The sequence below is a fragment of the Xiphophorus couchianus genome, chromosome 7, assembly GCF_001444195.1.
Source record: "Xiphophorus couchianus chromosome 7, X_couchianus-1.0, whole genome shotgun sequence".
NCBI lineage: Eukaryota > Metazoa > Chordata > Actinopteri > Cyprinodontiformes > Poeciliidae > Xiphophorus > Xiphophorus couchianus.
In genome coordinates, this window is record NC_040234.1 from 8,143,872 (window position 1) to 8,163,833 (window position 19,962).

The following is a 19,962-nucleotide window of genomic DNA, read 5'->3' on the forward strand; positions in this document are numbered from 1 at the left end:
GAGCCAATAAAGGAAAAATAGGCCAACTGCAACCTGGTGACTCATTGGTGCATCTCCAGCCAAAAAAAACAAAACAAACAAAAACAGATAAACTTTCACTATTTGCATGGTGAACTTTAGATACTTTGGAAATGGGTTCATAATCTTTCCCAGACTGATGAATGAAAACAATTGCTTCTCTAAAGTCAATTGCTGATGACATTGTGCAACACACACCTGAGAGCAAAAACAATCTCCTGCTTTCATAAAGATGATTAAATAATCAAATAGGTCAATTAGCAGCGTCTGGATTCTATGTTTCCTCCCATGACTGGACTTAATGTGTCATAAAATTTTTTGTTTCCTATTATTTGACAATTTAACTAAAACAACGATTTTAAAAAAATGAATAAGTTTGCTTCATAGTAAAGTCTCTTTTATCCTTTTTTGGGGGGCTGTCTCCGTTTAGTGTTTCGCAGACTTTTGCAGTTCAGTTGAATTCAGTCCAACACACAGAGTCCCTTTGTTTCCTACCAAACACCATCAGGAGTGAGAAGGGAAAGGAAGCAGATAGAGACCGTCAGCACGAGACGGGGGGAAAAAAATAGTAATTCTTGGAGGGGAGGGAGAGGAAGCGACAGAGAAGGACTCACCTTTAATGTGATAACATAAAAAGAGGACACATCCGGTGAAGTGCTCTGGGTGTGTTTGTAATGATAGTCGAGGAGGGAGACGGAGATGGAGAGAGCGTCTGTCAGGTAACACCGGGTTGGTTTCTAACAAACAAAAAATAATAATTTAAAAAAAAAAACAAAAACTCAAATGTGTCATTTTGTGTTGAGACTAAATATGAGCGCACGGGGGAGTTATGTCGAAAACAAATGTTTCATCTCACCGTTCGTGTTTTTGTTTACAATGGCGTCGACCAGCAGCGCGCGAGCCGACAGTTTTACACGTTTCCACGGCGGTTGTAGTTTCATCACTGGTGTGCGTGTCGGTGCGTGGGAAATAAGTCTGACTGCTGCAGAGGAAGCAGACCGGCGGACAGCCTGCAGCGGGTTACCTGTGGATTCCCACACCGGCTGCTGTTCGGTTTTGAAGGACAAATGCCAGAAATGCTGCAGGCGAGTAGGTTTGAAAAAAACAAAAAACAAAACAAAAAAAAACACTGGGGTGAATAAAACAGAAGAGGGAAACAAGCTAGTTGATTGTAGACCTTCATACACAGACTGGAAATTATACTTCAACTATCCATAAACGTGTAGTGGAAATTTTATGATAGTTACAGTAGTAGTTTGCAGCAAAATACGGAATTTCCATAATTTATTGTGGTTTTGCTGTGACGCAAGGCCGGAGATGTTGCTGGTATGTTTAAAAAAAAAAACGAAAACAAAAGAGTTTTATTGCTTCAATTTAATAACCCAGCAAAACCGTGAAGCACCATGTACTAAAGACGTCATTTAAACATTTTGTTTGTTTAAAGCAATGTTTACCATTGAGCTTTAGCTGGGTGTAACTTTAAAACTGGCTGACTTCCTGTCTGACCATTCACTGATCCTGGTTTGATGTCCGAGCCAGAGGCGGCCTGGGTCACTCTGGAGGCCCAAGATGAAACACCGGATCCCCCACTTCTCTGTTTTTTGTTACTATTTTCTGTATGTCAGTTGTGTCAAGCCTATTCTTGGTTCACTTGGTGTGATTGGCTCTTCAAGGTATTTGTTTTAAGGGATAGTGTAGCATTTTTTTTTTTTTTTGAAGTGAGGTTGTGTAAAGCTTATGATAGCTCCATAAACTGTATTAGACAGATGCCATAATCGTGGCATGCAAATATTATTTATTACATTTCTGCACCTTCACAAGAAGTTCAGTTTGTTGCCACAACTGAGCAATGTCCATGTTATAACTACGCCGATGAGGCCGACCGACTTTGTAGTTTAGCGTTGAATCATGGAAGCTGTTTGGCTAACAAAACAGCAACAGACTCAAAAAACTACTTCTGTAAAAGTAAAATACCTTTTCTTGTCAGTATTGCAGCATTATCCCTCAGTATTTTTTTTTAATCTTAACTATTTCTCACTGCAATATCTGTGAAATACAGGTAGAGATTGTCAGTGCTAACATATTCACAGATTCTCACTTCCAAAAAAAAAAACCCAAACTATCTTTTGGAGGTGGAAGCTGGGTGTTTAGTGAGTAAAAAGATAATTATAAACAGCTTGATTTGAAACATGAAAGAAAGCAAATGCATTCTGTATAACGACATTGCAATTCAGATAATTGTTTTATCAAAAGTGCTTAAACTCCTGGCCATGTTTGACTTTCACACAAATTGCTTTTAAATACACTTCCTGTTTGACAGGTTAATGTAACACAACCAAACCACATTCATTTCTCTAATAACTATTTTTAAACATCAATTATTACATTTTTTATGATCAAAGTGACCTGGCTGCAGGTGAGAGTTAGTTTTTAAAATAAGATTTCTCCTCGTAAAATCTACATTTTCAGAACTTTGTTTAAGCAATCAAACCCTTCACAGCTAAAGCTAAGCAAAACTGCAGTATCTGTACCTGGGAGAAAACCAAGACATTTCTGACTATGAAACATTCCAGATAAATACCACATTAAAGTTAATGAATAAGGTCTACTTCAGACCTGAATGCTCATTACCTGTAACAGGAAACAGCATTTCTTCAGTATTACGTGGCTCACGTTAGCATTGATCCACTAAACTCTGTTGTTTTGTTCCTTGAAGATCCAGATATGTTGTGTGTAGGCCAATTTGTTGCTCAATCAGGTCAGCTAGAAAACTGCTAGACTTCTGTCAGGGCATTACCTAAAAACATGCTGCCTTTGATTTATTTACATCTTGTCGCTAAGACGTTTTCCTGCAGAGCAGTGTACTTAAGTGCTATGCTAATGCGTTAGTTTTAATGAATCAAAACTTTTCCTGTAAGATTAACTTAGCTGAAACAGTACATAAACCTAACGACGTACAAAGCAAGGATGAGGATGCAAAGAAAAACAAATTTTCAACTCAATTTGTTGAGTTGACAACAACTTTTCAACTTACACAATTTTACAAAATTCCAAAAACTTACAAAATTTTCAACTTTCAACTATAACTTCAACTGTAACTTTCACAAACTTTCACACAACAAACTACTTGAGTTTGTTTGTGCACAATTAACTGGAACAAGCTAGAATTCGGTACAAGCTAAATGGTCAAAGAGTCGTATCAAAACAGAGAGACAGCATGTTAGCATTAGCTTAGCATTTCAGCAAGCTGCACTGTATAGAAACATCATCTGTAGCAGCAAATGTGAGTTTATTAAAAACTAAAGCTGTAAGGCTATCCAGCAGGCATTATTGAGTCAAAATATTTGCCAGACAAGACAAAAGAAACAGCAGATACCTGGAACTTTGTCAAAATGCTAATGTAAATGATACAATACTGATCAAATGTAGTTCATTTCACTGCGTTTTAAAGCTAAACAACATCCAAGCTTATGGCCGACACTTGATTTTTATGTATTGTATGGAACTAGGAGTTGGCATTGGTAAACTCTTATTCCTATCTCGACAGTATCTGGTACAGAAAAAAAACATGACTGCCTCATCCCTGGTCAAACTTCATCTCCGCTGTTTGCAAAGTAGCAACCAAGTAAAATTCCCTATCTGCTGTCTTTAAGCTTTTCCAACAAAAACTCTCAAGAAGTTTTTGGTTGGTGTGGGCGTCTGGTGTTGTTAAGTAATGCTTAATTACACGTCACATTGTCTGTGCTGGTTGCCTAGCGATGCAATTAATTTACACAGAAGTAAATGTCGTGGTTGAGAGATGAGGTTTCTCCAGTAAAAAGTAGATGGCCAGTTTCCAGGCAGATGGCCAGAGTTCCTGCTTCTTTACCATCTGCACGTCTCAGCAGCTGTCTGGCAATATCGAAGTAAAGATAGTTTCACGTTACAAACCGTCGTTAAGCTTAAAAATAATATTCACTGACACTAAATAGAGATTTTATATAGATATAGATTTTTTTTCTACTAATGTGCAACCATGCAAACAAGTTACATAAGAGATATTAACAAAGGCCTCGCTGTCAGTCACTTCATTTGGTATGCAAACTTTCAAGTCCCAATTGAATGTGAGGCAGAAAATTTGACTATATTTAACTTCCGCATTGACAGCATGTCAGTGAAAACTTTGGCTTGTTTTCATAGCGGCCGCTTGCCAGGTTTACAATGCTTTACCACCAGTAATGACAAGAATGTAGACGTCCTCACAGCCCGGTGCCAGTTTTCCTCAGTACTGTCATCAGTTTCCCTGCTAGCAGGACACGTTTCTATTTTCCTGGGGAATATTGTCAGGAGTTTTCTCTCGCAGGCTGACAGCAGACGTGTCCAACAAACATGCATCAGCTTCCTCTAACACGATATGCTTGGTTTTAGAAACTGATGTTATTAACTTTGCACTTTTCAATCAAAGTGACGCTTGCCTGTCATTTTGTGCCTCATATGCACAGCAGTGTGCTTTTTTTTTTTTTTTTTTTGCCTGTATTGCTCTGTCTAGTGATAAATCTTGCCTATAATCTGTCAGATTTATCTCAGTTCTGCTGATGTTTGATTAGTCGCTGACTTGAAATGAGGTGCGGTGTGTTAATGCTGTCACAGGAACCCTAAACATTCTTTAACTGGATTCTTTAAAGTCTAGTCATTCTGGCTGGATTTTACTATGCAATATAATTTCAGTAGTATGTCATTTTCAAATTGCAGTATGTTACCTTGCAGGATAAAATATTTGAACTAAAGCCATAGATCCAAGTTGCCAGATAAGTCCGGTAGTTGGGCGCAAGAGCAGTCATTTATCCAGCGGCCTGTTGTGTTTTAGAGTTAAAAAATGTTTAAATTTGACAGGAAATGTGAAAATATCACTTGATAATTATGTGTTATTAAAAGATTGGAAGATTAATACCTGAGCACCAACTGTCAAGTCTTAGAAAATGCAAACATTTTAAAAAGGCTTAGGAAAAAGGCTTAGCCTGGTGGGGGCACAAGTAAAGCCTGGTGGCCCGCCAGGCTTATAATACACTGGGGGACACCCTGTACTCTTTAATTTTTCAATATAATCATCTAAAATTGTAGTTTTAATATATTTGTAAACTAAGAGCTGTGTCTCCCACACTTATTGTTAGCGTACTATCGCTATACACAATAAGCACATCGAAGAACTGCCTCGATCGACAGTTTTATCGTAAATGTTATTTTTAACATTTTCTTCACTGTTTGTTTTACGAGAGCATGGGAAAAAAATCTGCAAATTTGAAGATAATACTGAATGCCGTTACTTTGTGCAGTTTAGTGACATAAATCACCCTACTTTTAGTAAGTGGAGTCCTGAAGAATCCTGTTTTAATTGAGAACGTTTTTCAAGGACCGTCTTTGTGTTTGCGGCGTTATGAATGCTACGCCATGCAGTCACCTAAAAAAGAAACCACAAATCTTTTTTTCTTTAAATCATGATTGTTATTGTTATCACAATAGTTCCACAAAATATCACGATAAAATTCGAAGTCTACCACTACTTCATTTCACTGTGGACATGGTCTGCTCAAGGTGATGCACGTGATTTTTCTCTACACTTTGCATTTTGCATGTTGACTCAAAAAAAAAACACCTCAGGTAAAATCAGCATCTGACCTTGAGAATATTCTCAGCTTTAAAAACATAGAGTAATTATTATGGTGTACTGTGGCTGTGTGTGCATATTTCTACACCAATTAAATGTCCTTCTCAAGTTTTCTTGAACGTCTATGCAAACATATTTGTTATCGCAGATAAATTACTCAGATTTACACAAAGCAAACTCAGCATAAAGACTCAAATCACTAATTTAAAAAGTTACAACTGGCCTAATTTGGATTTTTAGAAAATCATGACACCTAAACGTGTAGTGTGGCGTGTTATTGTCCTGTGACTGAACCTTGACCCCAGGTGACTCCTCCCTTCTGTCAGCTAAAGGAGAAAACTCGCTCCCACACGAGTCCTCCCTCTCCTCCTTGCTGTCTCTGAACATGCCGAGACACACCACGAGAGGGTGGAGACAGAAAAAAAAGAAAACAAGAAAAACCAGAGCGCATGAGAGACAGAGAGGCAGAGGGAGAGAGAAGGTAGGAGAACGGGTGAGAGAGAGAAAGCAAAAGGCTGTTTCACGCTGAAGCTGACAGTAAGGTTCGATGTCCTAAGACAGGCGATCACTGGAAGGGGAGAGAAAAGAATTTGTAAACGGAAGACGACACGGGCCGGGTGAGAAATATGTGAAAAATGTTGCTTCATTGACTCATCCTGGCTTTCTGCTTCTGCTTTCTGCCTGAGCAGCTCCTCGATCTGCTAGAGACACATGGCGGAGACCGGCAACCGCAACGCTTCAGATCCAACAGGAAAAAACATCAGAATGAATGAAGAGGACGACGAGTTACAACTGAAGCTCACTTAAAAGTATTTCTTTTTTTTCTTTGTTTTATCCTTGCGACAAATCAAGGAAATCCAGCTGCAGAACTCACCTGGAACATTACCAGACCACATCAACAGGAACCTTTCTTAAGAGTCAGAGTGAGACCGTTTGAAGGGGCATGGGATGTGAAGTTGTGTGCACCGACTCGTCTCCTGGATGTCAGAACCCCCGGAGCAAATGAGCGGCTCAGCGTACGGATGCGGCGCCAGCTTGCTCCGGGGCCGGCGCTTCTATTGCCGGGAATGGGCCCTGGACAAGCTGAGGCGCTGCCTGGACGCCCGCCCCACGCCCAGGCAGGCGGCGGGCCTCCTGGTGACTGGGGGTCCCGGTGCCGGCAAGACCGCCCTGTGCACTGAGGTGGCGTGGCCCACCTCAGACTCGGGCCTGGCTGCGGGGCTGGCACGGCGCTGCCTGGCGTCCCACTTCTGCCACAGGGAGGACCAGAGGAGCACAGTGCTGTGGAGGTTTGTCCTGGGCCTGGTGGAGCAGCTGAGGGCCTCCCCGCTTCTCCCTCCTGGCTTCGAAGAGACCCTCAGGGAACCGGCCGCGTCTTCTGCTCTGGAGCCCCTCAACTGTCAAAAGGACCCCGAGGACACTTTCAAGAGGTTGGTATTGCTTAGCCGTTAATGAATTAATGATAATACTTTCATGTCACTTGAAGGATTTACAGCACTTTGTGAACCCGAGCCTACGTGAGATTTCCCGTCTATATCACCTGTCCAATGAAAGAGACAGGCAAGTCGCTGGAAGGTACTGCAGCCATCCTGAAACGGGAGCTGCGGCATGCAGCGGCATGCGCGTGGCTCATTTCCAACCCGAAGCAGCATAAATTATGTGTTATTGCCCTTATTTTGACGGAGCTGAGGAGGAGAGCCGACATGTGTCCTCACGAGAAACGGCTCATCAGATTCATAATGTGAAAAGCAACCTGGGGGAAAAACCAAAAACCTGTTTTGCAACTTTTGGTTTTTGCAGTGTAAATCTGTTCAAACAGTCCAATGTTTTTACTAAAAACTTCATAACACCCCCTTCTTCTCCTTTAAGCTTGTTGACAGTCTTTTTGCGACTTTGGCGATTTGATCTGGAGCGTATTACCCAGTTGACTACCACCGTAACCTTAACCCTGTTACGACCGGCTTTATATTTAGGTCACCTGGAGTAAATTTGATTTTATGGCTGCAGTGAGTAACAGCTTGTTCCGCTTTTTCCAGGGCAACTTCAACTATCAGCATTTGGCAGATTTTCAGAACTAGTTTGCATTTTTAACTTTGCAAAAAACTATTTAAAAGGCTAAGCAAAAATCCCCAAGCTGAATTCTACCAAATGGCCTGCCTCTTCAAATAAGGACACAAGGCATATAAGCTCAATATGGCTTTTAATACACAGTAATGCGATGATTTTTAATCTTTGTACTTAATTCTGCTATCCCAGGTGTTTTATCCTGTTTTATTCCTTGAGTTTTTTATGCTTTATCTCATAAAACACTTCAGTCAACCTAGTGGTTTTTATTTATCCTAGTGTATGAAGGGCTATCCAAAAAAAAGTTTATTATTATTATTATTATTATAAAATTTTGTTTTCTTTTATAGGAGGCTAAATGTGAGAGTTAGGGATTTTTCAAGTTTAGTTCTTGTCTTGCTAGCAGTAGCTAAGCCTCTTAGCATCCTCATACTGTATATTCTGATTAGATGATCCTTGAAGCTAAAGCTAACGGCTTGTCCAAGAGAGGCTAAGAAAACCAAAGTGGACATCTTCAAACATCTCCACAGGATGAACATGAACCTAGAAACTGTCTTCATGTTAGTATTGGGTGTTTATTTACAGAGGACCTGATTGTTATTTGCAAGAAACATACAGATTGGAGGCCGTGCATCCCTCAGGATCTTCCTGAATGAAACCAGTGCAAAGAGAGGAACATATGAAAGGTGCTCAGTCATAACTGTCTGATAGAGAAGTAAAAAATAGTCACTTAAACTTCCATAATTGCAAACATATGGAGGAAAGTCGTGGTTTAACTTGTTGGGCTGCATGCAAAGGGCATAAAAATTAACTCCCTTTACCCACCATTGCTAGTGTAAAACATGGTGGTGGCAGCATTATGGGATGAGGGGATAACAAAATTAAAATTTCAACAAACCTTGCATCTTCCTCTTAAAGCACTCATCAAGCAAAAACGACATGAAAGTAACATTTTAAAGTCAGAATCAACACACACCCTGTTCTGATTGGTTCATAGCTTCACCCTACATCTCCAGGGTTTACTTTTAATAAATCACCTCCGGCAAAAAGGCTCCATTTCCTCCTTCTTTTGTGTAACAAACACAACAGCGGCTTCCGCTCGCACTGTAGCTAAAAAGCATCCTTTATGTTCAGAAAAAGAGCTGAATCTCTCAGCGTTTTAGCTGCCAGTGGTCTCACTGCATGTAAATGTTAAAATCTTTTGACCGCGGGCGAAGCAAGTCGAAGCCAGGACAGTCGCAGGGGGAAAAAATAGGAGCGCGATAGCCATTCTTTCCTCGACTTATATTTATTTCACGCCCCATAATGCGGCCCATTCACGGAGCACCACAATGGCCTCTCCAGTGTGAATGAATACTACAGTGTTATTTACGACACAACATCCTTCCAGAGAGAGGAGGGGGGAGGGGGTAGCAGGAAAAAAAAGCAGAACAAAGAGGTGAAAAATGCCTCCCCTGCCCCAGTGACCGTCTCGGCACCAGTCAGCGAGGTCACCCTCCTCTCCGGGACTTTTCAGCCCTCTCCCCGGTGTGTTTGTTCTGCGCCGAGTCCGAGGCCTTTCAAGCTCCTGCTCGTGTTTGCTCTCCTCTGGTGTGAAGTGCTGAACTGGATTCCACATTCCCCACGGACTGGCTCGCCGCCAGCCGCTGCTTTCCGTTTGGAGCCCAAAGAGGAAAAAAAAAAGCCTGCACTGTTTTTGAGGACAGCCATCAATAAATGGATGTGATGGAGGCGTGCATGTGTGTGGGCGTGGGTGTGCAGGGGTGTGTGTGTGTGTGTGTGTGCAAGGTAGCAAAACACAACATACATGCAACGTGCATCTTAAAGCAGCGGGGCGGCTCTCTGAGCCCAGCGGGTCGTTAACGCGGCTCGGGCTGCTTGCTGTGGTGCCGCTCCCGCCGCGTGAAACTGTGCAGACCAAAAGTTCAATGAGTTCGTCTCGGTGTGTGAAACGAAATCAGCACCACCAGAAGCAGCAGGATGTCGGCTGTTACTGTCGACCGCTTCAAACCCCCACTTAAAGGCATCAACATATTATTTAAGCCACATAGACTAACAGGTAGTTGAGTCATTAAACTGCAAAGGATACTTTTAATGTTTCCTGCCCGTCTGTTTCCTCCTGGCTTTGGAGGAAAAAAAAGAATTAGGGCTTTCAGAAAGTAATTGAAAAAATGTTGTTATCTCTGGATATAGGTTTGGGCTTTGATTATGCCATTCTAAAACTCCAAAATGCTTTCATTCTCAACCTGTTGCGTTGTACGTCTTGCTGGTGGAAGGTGAACCTCCAGCCCAGTGTCATGTGTTGTATTTTCCTATTTTACTTAAACGTTGTTGTTTGAGATACGTAAAAATTCACAATTACTTCAAAAATTACATATTTCATCTACAAACATTGTGATTTTTTTCACCTGCAAAGGATCTCTACTTTATTTCAGTTTGTTTTGCATCTCTGTCACTTTTAGATATGTAAATTCACGAAGAAGAAATGTGATGAATGCTAAAATCTCATATGTAATTCAATCTCTGACCCACTTTGCTTTTCCATTTGAAATTACAGCAATCCGATCTCGTAAAAAAACCTCCTTAATTCATGCGCTTCAGTTAATAGTTCATGCCTTCCTGGAAAAAAAAAAAACCTTGAACTTTCTGAGCTCAGTGCTCAGAAAGTTCATGAAAATGGTTTCAAGTGAGCTCAGAAATTCACAAATGTTCAAAATCCATCCGAGAAGTAGGTGGCGTTCAGCAGCAATTTACAAATAACAGTCATTTTCTCGTGTTGGTGGTCTCGCCCGCGGTTCCAGCCCAGTCACCCGTTTTGATCTCATCCAAATTATAGCTTAAAAAGAAACAATGGCTGCATCCCCGAGAGCTCAGGAATGCGGTTTATTAGGGGTCCGAACGCGCATGAAGTGATTTACATCCTGCCTTCGCAAGTGTATTTGTCACTAACTCTGCCCTCTAATTACTGCATGTGTCACAATGACACGCGCCCCTTCAATAAGGCCCATTATATCGCAGCTTCAAAGGTCACCCGCAGATGTGAGTCCAGCACCGTCTAACCTGAATGAGGTGGAAAAACATTAGCAGCCATAAAAGGTTAATTGCACTTCCTGCTGGAGTGCGTGTGTGTGTGTGTGCGTGTGTGCGTGTGTGTGTGTGTGTGTGCGTGCTCAGTCGGGGAGTGCTGCTTTATTCAGATGACTAAAGAGCACGGCGGCTCGATAAGCTCGTCGGAGCTTAGATGTGGGTTGACGGGGTTTAAAAATCTACTTTTAATTGCAGGATATGGCCAGCGATAGAACGTCAGGGCTGTTAAATATACACAGATGAGTCAAGACGTCAAGAAATTAGTCCCGAGAGCGCTGATAAGCAACATTTGATGAGCTGCTTGAAGCCAAACTTTAGCCCTATTACAGGATGACTAGAAATTTAAGCTGATAAATAGTAAATGATGTACCAGGAATGTATTTGAAACACATGCATTCTGTGTTACAACGGATGGTTTTCTTCTAACTTTTCCATCAGTGTAAAAAAAAAAAAAAAATGAAGGGGAAAAAAAGCCACTTTAATTCAATTCTAATTTACGTAGAAAAGAGAGAAATTAAATGTTGCCGTTACATACATCACCTAAATATCTTCAAGTAGTCAGTGTGGACGATGGTGCTGTTGGCAGGAAGGATATCCGGTAGCAGTCAGTATCGCAACAAATCTGAAGAGGCCTCTGTCTGAAGACTGTCGACGTTCTAACAGCTCAGTTTCTGGGCAGCAGAGATAATATTCCTCAGTAACATGTTCTGGATGATTCCGCCAGTTGTTAGCAAACGCCGCTAACCCACCTCATTTGCTTTTGCTGCTCCTCTGTAAGTAAGTAAGTCTATGGTTAGAGTTGGAGTTGACCCTCGGCCATTACGATCAGCGGGAGAGACGGTTTGAACTTTGTTCTGCACCCACGAACTCTTCTCTTCAACTCCTCTTGTTGCCCCGGTAACGCTTCGTAACGACTGTCGAAAAGTAAAAAGCAAGAGCAAAAAGTCCTTCCAGCTGCACAGCATCCTAAACCAGCTGGAATAATTGTCAAAACATTCATCGTCTCAACTAAAAAAAAAAACATGAACAAACGTAGGTGGCTACATCCACTTTTCATATAACGTGTGTGGCTGCATCAGACATTTTGCTGCAGATATAAAAATAAAAAACACCTCACATAGAAGATTTGGGAATCAAAAATAAACTTGAGTTTTTTCAGGCTAACATACATAGTTGTTGCAGTGCAAATCTAAGAAATATTAGCCTGTCATCTTAGCTGCTGGGAACTTGGTTGTCAAGGGTATTTTTTTACAACTTAAATTAGACAAAGATAACCATAAACTTATTACAGATCTCTTAAAGAGACATCACAGTCTGGTATAATTGACAGCAGGTCAAAGCTGTGGAATAATCAGTTTTGAGATTTGGACACAAAATTGGTGCATCTTTAACTAAGCAACGTCACTGAAGGTTTTTCTCGGAGAAGCAAGTTTACATCAGATGCCAAAGCCATCAGAAACCTGTTGATCTGTTAAGCGAAAGTCAACAGTGACGAATTCATTTGATGTTGAAGTGAACACATCTCAGGGTTAGTGTTGAGGTCATCCTGAGAAAAAAAGAAAAAAACAATCTGTCAATTGTTAGTTACTTATTCTCTCTTGGGTTGATGACCTCTTACAATAAATACATAAAATCTCCCTGATAACTAGTGGACCTTCATAGGCCTTTATAAACATAGACATTAACAATAACCACAGTGCACAGACACAAGCACACACCCTGTATTTGTGGTAAAATAAATGCTTGGGCTTAGCCTCTTTGTGACCTGTCTAAACCGAGCTTGTGTCCTCGCTTAATTACCGATTGTCTCCTCCCAGATCGCGTCAGATTTGTTCATTTTCTAACCGGTTACTCACTGGCTTTGAAGCCATGTTTGAAACAATCAAAAAGAAACACGAGAGATTAATGTATCTGCTTTATTGCAACATAAATGTGGCATTTTTAAAAATATAAATCTGTGGGTGAAGGTCTTAAAATAGACGTCATTGGCTTTTACGCGTTAGGTCGCTAATCCAGTAACTACTGTTTATCTCCTTCTCCAGAGGAGGAGGAAACACATATCTGGCAGCTCTCTGCTTTGTTGAGACAGCTTGAATATAACATGCCTAATGCATACACATACATAACAACTATTATTATTTTATCCTAAAAAATTACATCTGTTTAGCCTCGGGATCCATCTGAATAAGCAGTTTTCTCCTCCACACTCTGTGTGCACCGAATTCAAATAGCAATTTTGCGTGTTGATATTTATAGCCGTGCCCGACAAAATCTCCTTTGTTTCTGAAGTGCAAAAAAAAAACAAAAAAAAAAACTCTGTCATTTTGAAGTGAGGGAAATGTGCAAATGAACCAAAGCTCCACAACACAGAAAATGATTCCGTTTTATGGATTGAGAAATCCGTGCAGAGGAGGAGCCGTTAATGACTGAGACTATTCTGCGGGTGCCTGTTTAACATGCCCATGTATTGATCTGCATGTGTGTGAGCGTGCCCAGAGCAGAGGGAGGGAAAAATCCCAAAGTTCCACTAACCTGAGTCACCTCTGGCTGCAGGCAGGGTGTGGGTGTTGACTGTGCTCCTTAAAGGCCAATACTCGTTTGGTTTTTGCCAAGCGTTGGATTGTTTTACAGCTCTGTAAGGTGTCCCTGCTTATTATTGCACAGCATAAAGGAGGTTTCTTTAGACAAATTGCTGTCTTAGATAAGTGTTCAACATTGTCGGCCGTTGTTGTGCAGCTGTTGTTTTAATGGAAATAACTGCTAACAAGTCATCGAGTTTAGTTTTTTGTTTTCTGTCCGTGGTTTTAAAGGCCTCAGGTATTGTTAGATGCTACGAATGTATAAAATAGAGAGCAAAGAAACATCGCCTTTGCCACCCTAAAATGAAAATTGCCTGAAGTAATGGCAAGGTAGTTCTTATATTGATTTGTGTTGCTTCATATTTTGCTTCTATTTAGAGTTCAAATCTCCAGTGCGTGTGTGAAAAAATCGTCCTCACATTTCTTCTGTTCCTTTCAGTCTCTCCGCCGCCCACAGTTCCTGCTGTTTTTACATTGCCGTTTTAAGTCATTCATCTTTCCTTTCTTTTTGTGTGTTTCTTGCTCCCATATAATATCTTTAGAGCAGTTTTGGAACCCCTGCTGGGCCTCCCTCCACCTACCCAGACCCTGATGATAGTTGTAGATGCTCTGGATGTTCAGTGCGTGCCAGGCGAAAGAGTTGAGAAGAGCGGCTCGATCGCAGAACTCTTGGCCAACAATCAGCATCTCCTGCCCAGCTGGTTGCTGCTGGTCTGCTCCATCCGCCGCCAAAACAAAGATGTGTGCAAGATGTTCTCGGGTATGTGAATTCCTGTGTTCGTGTTGTCTCTGTCACTACACCCTAGGTTGGAAAATTGTGAGGCCGATGTCGCCTGATTACCCAGGAGTAGGTTATTTGCTCCTTTACTGAACTTAACTCTGCCACCACGTACAAAGACGCGAGACAGTTTTTACCCCCACAGATTTAGGCAGTTGTGCTTTTTATCACATTTAACAGTTTCTGATCATCTTAAAACACATTTTTAGATTGCCTGTAAGAAAATGAGTCAAAATAACTTATAGTTTTACCCAAACCAATCTGGCCTATTTGTGAAAAATAACTGCCTTTTAAATTTGTTGTGTTACACAGCAACAACTACAATCAAGCATTTCTTGTAATCGTTTTTTTCTACATTACTGTATTACCAATGTAAATATTTGTGATTATCTGGGTATATGTCTGTATATTTATCATTATTATGAAATTAACCCTTTCATACACAGTGGTCACTGCAGTGGACAGCTATCTAAAAGCCATTTTCTTGTGTTTCCTGTGCATTTTTATGTTCTAAATGCACACAGACCACTGAAGTGGACACTAGTGAATCATACAATACACTATAAACTACTGACCATCCTGTACTGTAAATGTAAAAACATCTTTGCTAAATCCAATATGGCAGACAAACAAAAAAACTAACTCAGGAGAATCCAGACCCTACTATTACTGTAGATGACTCTTGCAGGTAAAAATAATATTGTGACATCAAGTAACTCCTAAGACTAATGCTAGAGATGTATTTTCCAAGTAACAACTTTGTATTTGGAGAAAAATACAACTGATCATTTAGAAAAAAAAGTTGATCTTTTTTTTAATGTTTTTTTTCCCCAACCTTTTTTAATGCCTTAAGAAAATTACCAAACAAATCATGACATGAAGGATTATAATTGATGCATGAAAGGGTTAAGCTCAATAAAACAATAAGCAAAGTTATAAAGAAAACAATTTCTTTCTTTAGGCTTCCGGAGACTCTGCCTGGACGATCTACGGAAGCCGCCAACGGTCCGTGATGTTCAGCAATACATCCTTTGTCGTCTGGATGAGGAGGCAGCGCTGCGGCGTCAGCTCACCCCCGACACTGCAGACATGCTCAATCTCCTGCACATAAAGAGTGGGGGCTGCTTTCTCTTTCTCGAGCGAGTGTTGGATGGCGTGGCAGCTGGGCTTGTGGGTCTTCGAGAGATTCGAGACATCCCTGGGACTCTCAATGGACTCTACCTTTGGCTCTGCCAGAGACTCTTCCCTCGGGGCCTCTTTATCTATGTCAGACCTCTCCTCAATGTGCTCTTGGCTGCTCCAAGTCCACTCACAACTCAGCAACTATTTACAGCAGCCTGGACTCAGGACACCACACTCAACGTCCAGGACTTCCAGAAAACACTTCATACACTGTCTCCCCTCTTGATCGATGGCCCTGAAGGCACCAAACTACTTTTTCATGCCAGCTTTACAGAGTGGCTGACTGATGTTAAGTACTGCACGCAGAAGTATCTCTGTAACCAGACTGAAGGCCATAGCATGCTTGCCATGTCTCTGACTCTACAAGGTCCCCATCTAGACCCCGAAGGTGCATGTCAGTTAGCCACACACTTAGTTTGCTCGGGTCACCATAAAGAAAACCCCTCATTATTGGCACTCTGGATGCTGTGGACAGGCCTGCCTCCTCTCACTCCTAGCTGCAATGAAACGCTCTCCACATCCTTTGCTCAACTTCCTCCACTGGTCAGTCAGGAAGTCCCTCAGCTGTTAATGAAAAGTGGACTTCTTTCGCCAGCCCGTATTTCCGACAAGCGGGCCAGTGTCGGCACACGCTTCCCAGTTGAGCAAGGAGATCCATTAGACCCAATGGAGATGGAGGTGTCAATAAAGAAACTGCTAGATAGTGGGCACTCTGTAAACCAGCTTGAATCTTCTGGACAGACCTTGCTTGTGAAAGCAGCTATTGAGGGTTCTGCAAATGTAGCTAAATTTCTTCTAGCACATGGGTCTGATCCACTCATAAGTGATCATCACGGTCAAACTCCTTTGACTTTGGCTTCCAGACAGGGTCATGTCAAATTTCTTTCTATCTTACTAGAATGGATGAAAAGCCAGAGCACAGAGACTACAGTGGCAATGATGGAGCACATTGACAATGAAGGTTGGACGGCACTGCGCTCTGCGGCTTGGGCAGGACACTGTGAGGCTGTCCGCTTACTTCTGGACGCAGGCGCAGATGTAAATGGATGCGACAGTGAGGGACGTACTGCCCTCAGAGCAGCTGCATGGGGTGGTCATGAGGAAATTGTCCTCACCTTGCTGGACTATAGGGCACAAATTAATAAAGCTGACAGCAATGGGCGTACACCCCTTATTGCCGCTGCCTACATGGGCCATCCCGAAACCGTCGAAATATTGCTGAACCACAATGCAGAAGTCAACCTAGCTGACGGAGATGGACGTACTGCCCTGTCAGTTGCTGCTCTTTGTGTCCCAACTGCTGCAGCGATCAAAGGTTACGGAGAGGTAGCAAGTCTGTTACTTGAACGTGGGGCAGATCCAGGCCACAGAGACAATGATGGAATGACGCCACTGCTTCTTGCCGCCTATGAAGGCCATGAAGATGTGGTTGAACTTTTGTTGGAAGCAGGTGCAGATGTAGATGAATCGGCTGGCCCTGATGGAAGCATTTCTGCCGCAGCTGCTGTCACACCGCTGTTGGCAGCTGCAGCGATGGGTCACATGGACACAGTGTCCAGGCTGCTCTTCTGGGGTGCAGATGTGGATGCCATTGACTGTGAAGGCAGGACGGCACTGTGCCTGGCAGCAGCAAGGGGCAGCTTGGAAGTAGTCCGTGCCTTACTGGACCGAGGGTTGGATGAGAATCATAAGGATGACCTTGGCTGGACCCCACTGCATGCTGCTGCCTGTGAAGGCCATCGTGCCGTATGTGCTGCTTTGACAGATCAAGGGAGCATGGCACGAGTAGGAGAGATGGACATTGAAGGACGCACCCCTCTTATACTGGCAGCCCAAGAAGGCCACCTGAGTGCTGTCAAGCTACTACTTGACAAACGTTCTCCGATTGATCATAGGGCATATGATGGACACTCTGCATTGAGTGCTGCATTTCTGGAGGGCCATACTGAGGTTGCAGAACTGCTTATGAAGAGAGGGGCTGATACTGATGTGCGAGATGCAGAAGGTCGGCCTCTGCTCTACCTCCTGGTGCTCGAAGGTTGCCTTGATATGGCCACTCTTGTCATAGAAAAAGGAGGCGTGCCACTCGAATCCAGAGACTCCGAGGGCCGCACAGCTCTTCATGTGGCTTCCTGGCAGGGCAGTGTGGAGATTGTAGACTTGCTTTTAAAACACGGGGCAAACCCCAATGCACAAGACACTGAAGGGAGACCACCAATGCATTCTGTGGCCTGGACAGGAAACGGAAAAGTAGGACATCGTCTCATGGAAGCAAATAGTGTACATATAGATCTTGCTTGCCATCAAGGGGCAACGGCTCTGAGCATCGCAGCTCAAGAAGGACATGTTAACATTGTGAAAATGCTTCTTGAAAAAGGTGCAAATCCCAACCACATAGATAAATATGGACGCAGTCCAGCCAAAGTGGCTGGAAAACATGGGCATGTTACAATCGTACGGCTCTTGGAGAGCTACGGAGCTAAGCCATACCTAGGCCTGTTGCCTAATTCTAGTACTGTATCTCCTTCAAAACCAAACAAGATTGTCTCGTCGGGAATGTTGGAGGGTAATGGAGTCGAAGTGACGGCTGCTACCTCCTCCTCTTCAGTGTCCTCTCCCAGTTCCACTGGAGAACGATTCCACTCCATGCAAAGCTCCCAGACCTCGTCTACCTGCCACTCACTTGCTACTGTGCAGACAGTGCCAGCCGACAGTCTCAGTTTTATCCAGCAGATCCAGCAACATTCACTGCCACGCAGTCGGAGCCGACACTCCACTCTCCCTCCGCCGGGGAGCTCGGGCATGGGAAGTCTCCATGGAAGTAGCCAAAGGCTTCCAAAATGCCTTCCTCCACCTACTGTTTGCACCGTTACGGCTATGGTACACAACTGTGATCCCCCTCAGAAAGGTTTGTCTTCTGTGCTTGAATACCATGACAAGAAGAACAAGCAAAACTCAAACTTGATAAAAGCAGAAAGAGCTGCAGGTGGTAAATGGAACTCAGTCATGGCTTCTCTTGGTATAATGCCAAGCAAGGACAGCCCTCTCAGTGCAAAAAGCAGAGAGATTCCTTCGTTGGACTACCCATACAGACTACAGAGCCCATCTCAAGTGGAAGCTTGGGATGCCCTGCCCCAGAACATTTTAGCACCTGTTTGTTACAGCTTCTCCCCAACCCCACCTAGCAGTGCCTTGACAGATGATGTTATGGTGACTACAGACCCGCACCTTAATCTCAAACAGGCCATCAAGCTACAATTTGAGGGCCCCACCAGTGCAGCCTTATACAAAAGAGAGACACCCCTGTGAACAAGTAGGTCATTCAGTTTTTGGTCTTTCTTCATAAACCTTTAGGATTTATTTTATTTGAGCACGTGATCAACAGTTAAAATGATAGATAAACATATATTTTTTCTTTATGGTTCAAAGAAGTCATCTGAACTCATTGCATTCAGATACAGGAGTATGAGATCTTTTGTCACTTTTTTCACAAAACTTTGGGAAAAGCCAAGGTTTCTGATTAAAAAAACAAAACAAATATTTGCATATTTTCTGCCACTTTATGTTGTGGAGTAAGGCTTCCCCCTCCACCCTGAACTGTCACAACTCAGCATTTTTTTCATGGAACAAATTTTTCAATTTTAGCGTTGTTTAATTTATTTTCTCCTTCAGAACTGAGAACTCTTCCCCTCATTTTGTAGCTTTCAAATGAAAAATTAACCTTATTTTTTTCAAAAGCAGAAAGGCTTCGGTTTTGATTTTTCTTTGAATCAGCTAATATTTTTTTTTAAGAACTAAGACTACATCCTTCGCTACTTCTACACACGTTACAAAAAAAACAAACAGTGAATTGATACTTGCTGAAGCCTGCTGCTGTGTGGGCTGCTGATTCAGAAATCCACAAACGACGACCTGCCCTGCTCTGTGAGCATGCCGGAAGGAAAGCTAAATCTGAATCAACAAAATTTGGTGTGGATGTGGGAGGATCGTCGGGAGACTCGTATGTTGCTTTGCTTGTTTTGATATTTTTTAACTCTGTTCATATTAATTACACTCAAAAATTAAAATGGCAACCAATGCTTGAAAATCTCACTCGTGTGCCTGTTGTGGTTATTTCTGGCTCGCTTTGTGTGAGCTGTAACTGTGTTCTGCACTCAAACGAAATGTCAAAGGCATCTTCTGAAGCAGGAGCATCCCGCAGAGATGAAAGTCTGGTAGGGGGCAGATGGCGACCACCCGGGACGGTTTTGATACTAGAGAGGAGGGCTTTTCACACCATCACTGGTGGTTTTCGCTCATTATTTGAGGAATACCTGGGAGGAATTACATTTCTGAACTTCTTCGCTAGTTCTTTGTCGCTTTACGTTTTACCTTAATGTATAAAAGTTTAGCTTTATGTATGAATTAGCTCAACTGAATTACTGCAGGTTCGACGTCAACGACCTTCATTTGCAGTCATTATAAGCTCTAACTGCTAATGAAAACTCTAAATTCAATTTCCTTGAAAATGAATAATTGATCAGCGCCATGAAAAGTAGATTTTTTATTTAATATAGAAATGTTATGACTGACAAATTCATGCAAAAGTCTGCTTTTTATGTCATTGGCTC

The 19,962-nt window shown here is 42.4% G+C and overlaps 1 protein-coding gene across 3 annotated transcripts; it reads left to right on the forward strand.

Moving 5' to 3' along the window:
• The first annotated feature begins 613 nt into the window (after positions 1 to 613).
• On the forward strand, positions 614 to 19,444 carry ankrd50l (ankyrin repeat domain 50-like). Of its 3 annotated transcripts, none has more exons than XM_028023009.1 (4): positions 614 to 737; positions 6,352 to 7,092; positions 13,935 to 14,152; positions 15,132 to 19,444. In XM_028023009.1, exons 2-4 carry the CDS (start codon positions 6,644 to 6,646, stop codon positions 18,659 to 18,661), a joined length of 4,197 nt encoding a protein of 1,398 aa, XP_027878810.1. In that variant the 5' UTR covers positions 614 to 737; positions 6,352 to 6,643; the 3' UTR covers positions 18,662 to 19,444. The 3 variants fall into 3 exon arrangements, with proteins under 3 accessions (XP_027878810.1, XP_027878811.1, XP_027878809.1); XM_028023010.1 differs by lacking the exon at positions 614 to 737 and adding an exon at positions 5,865 to 6,279 and having other exon boundaries at positions 6,515 to 7,092; XM_028023008.1 differs by lacking the exon at positions 614 to 737 and having other exon boundaries at positions 5,865 to 7,092.
• Positions 19,445 to 19,962: the final 518 nt, after the last annotated feature.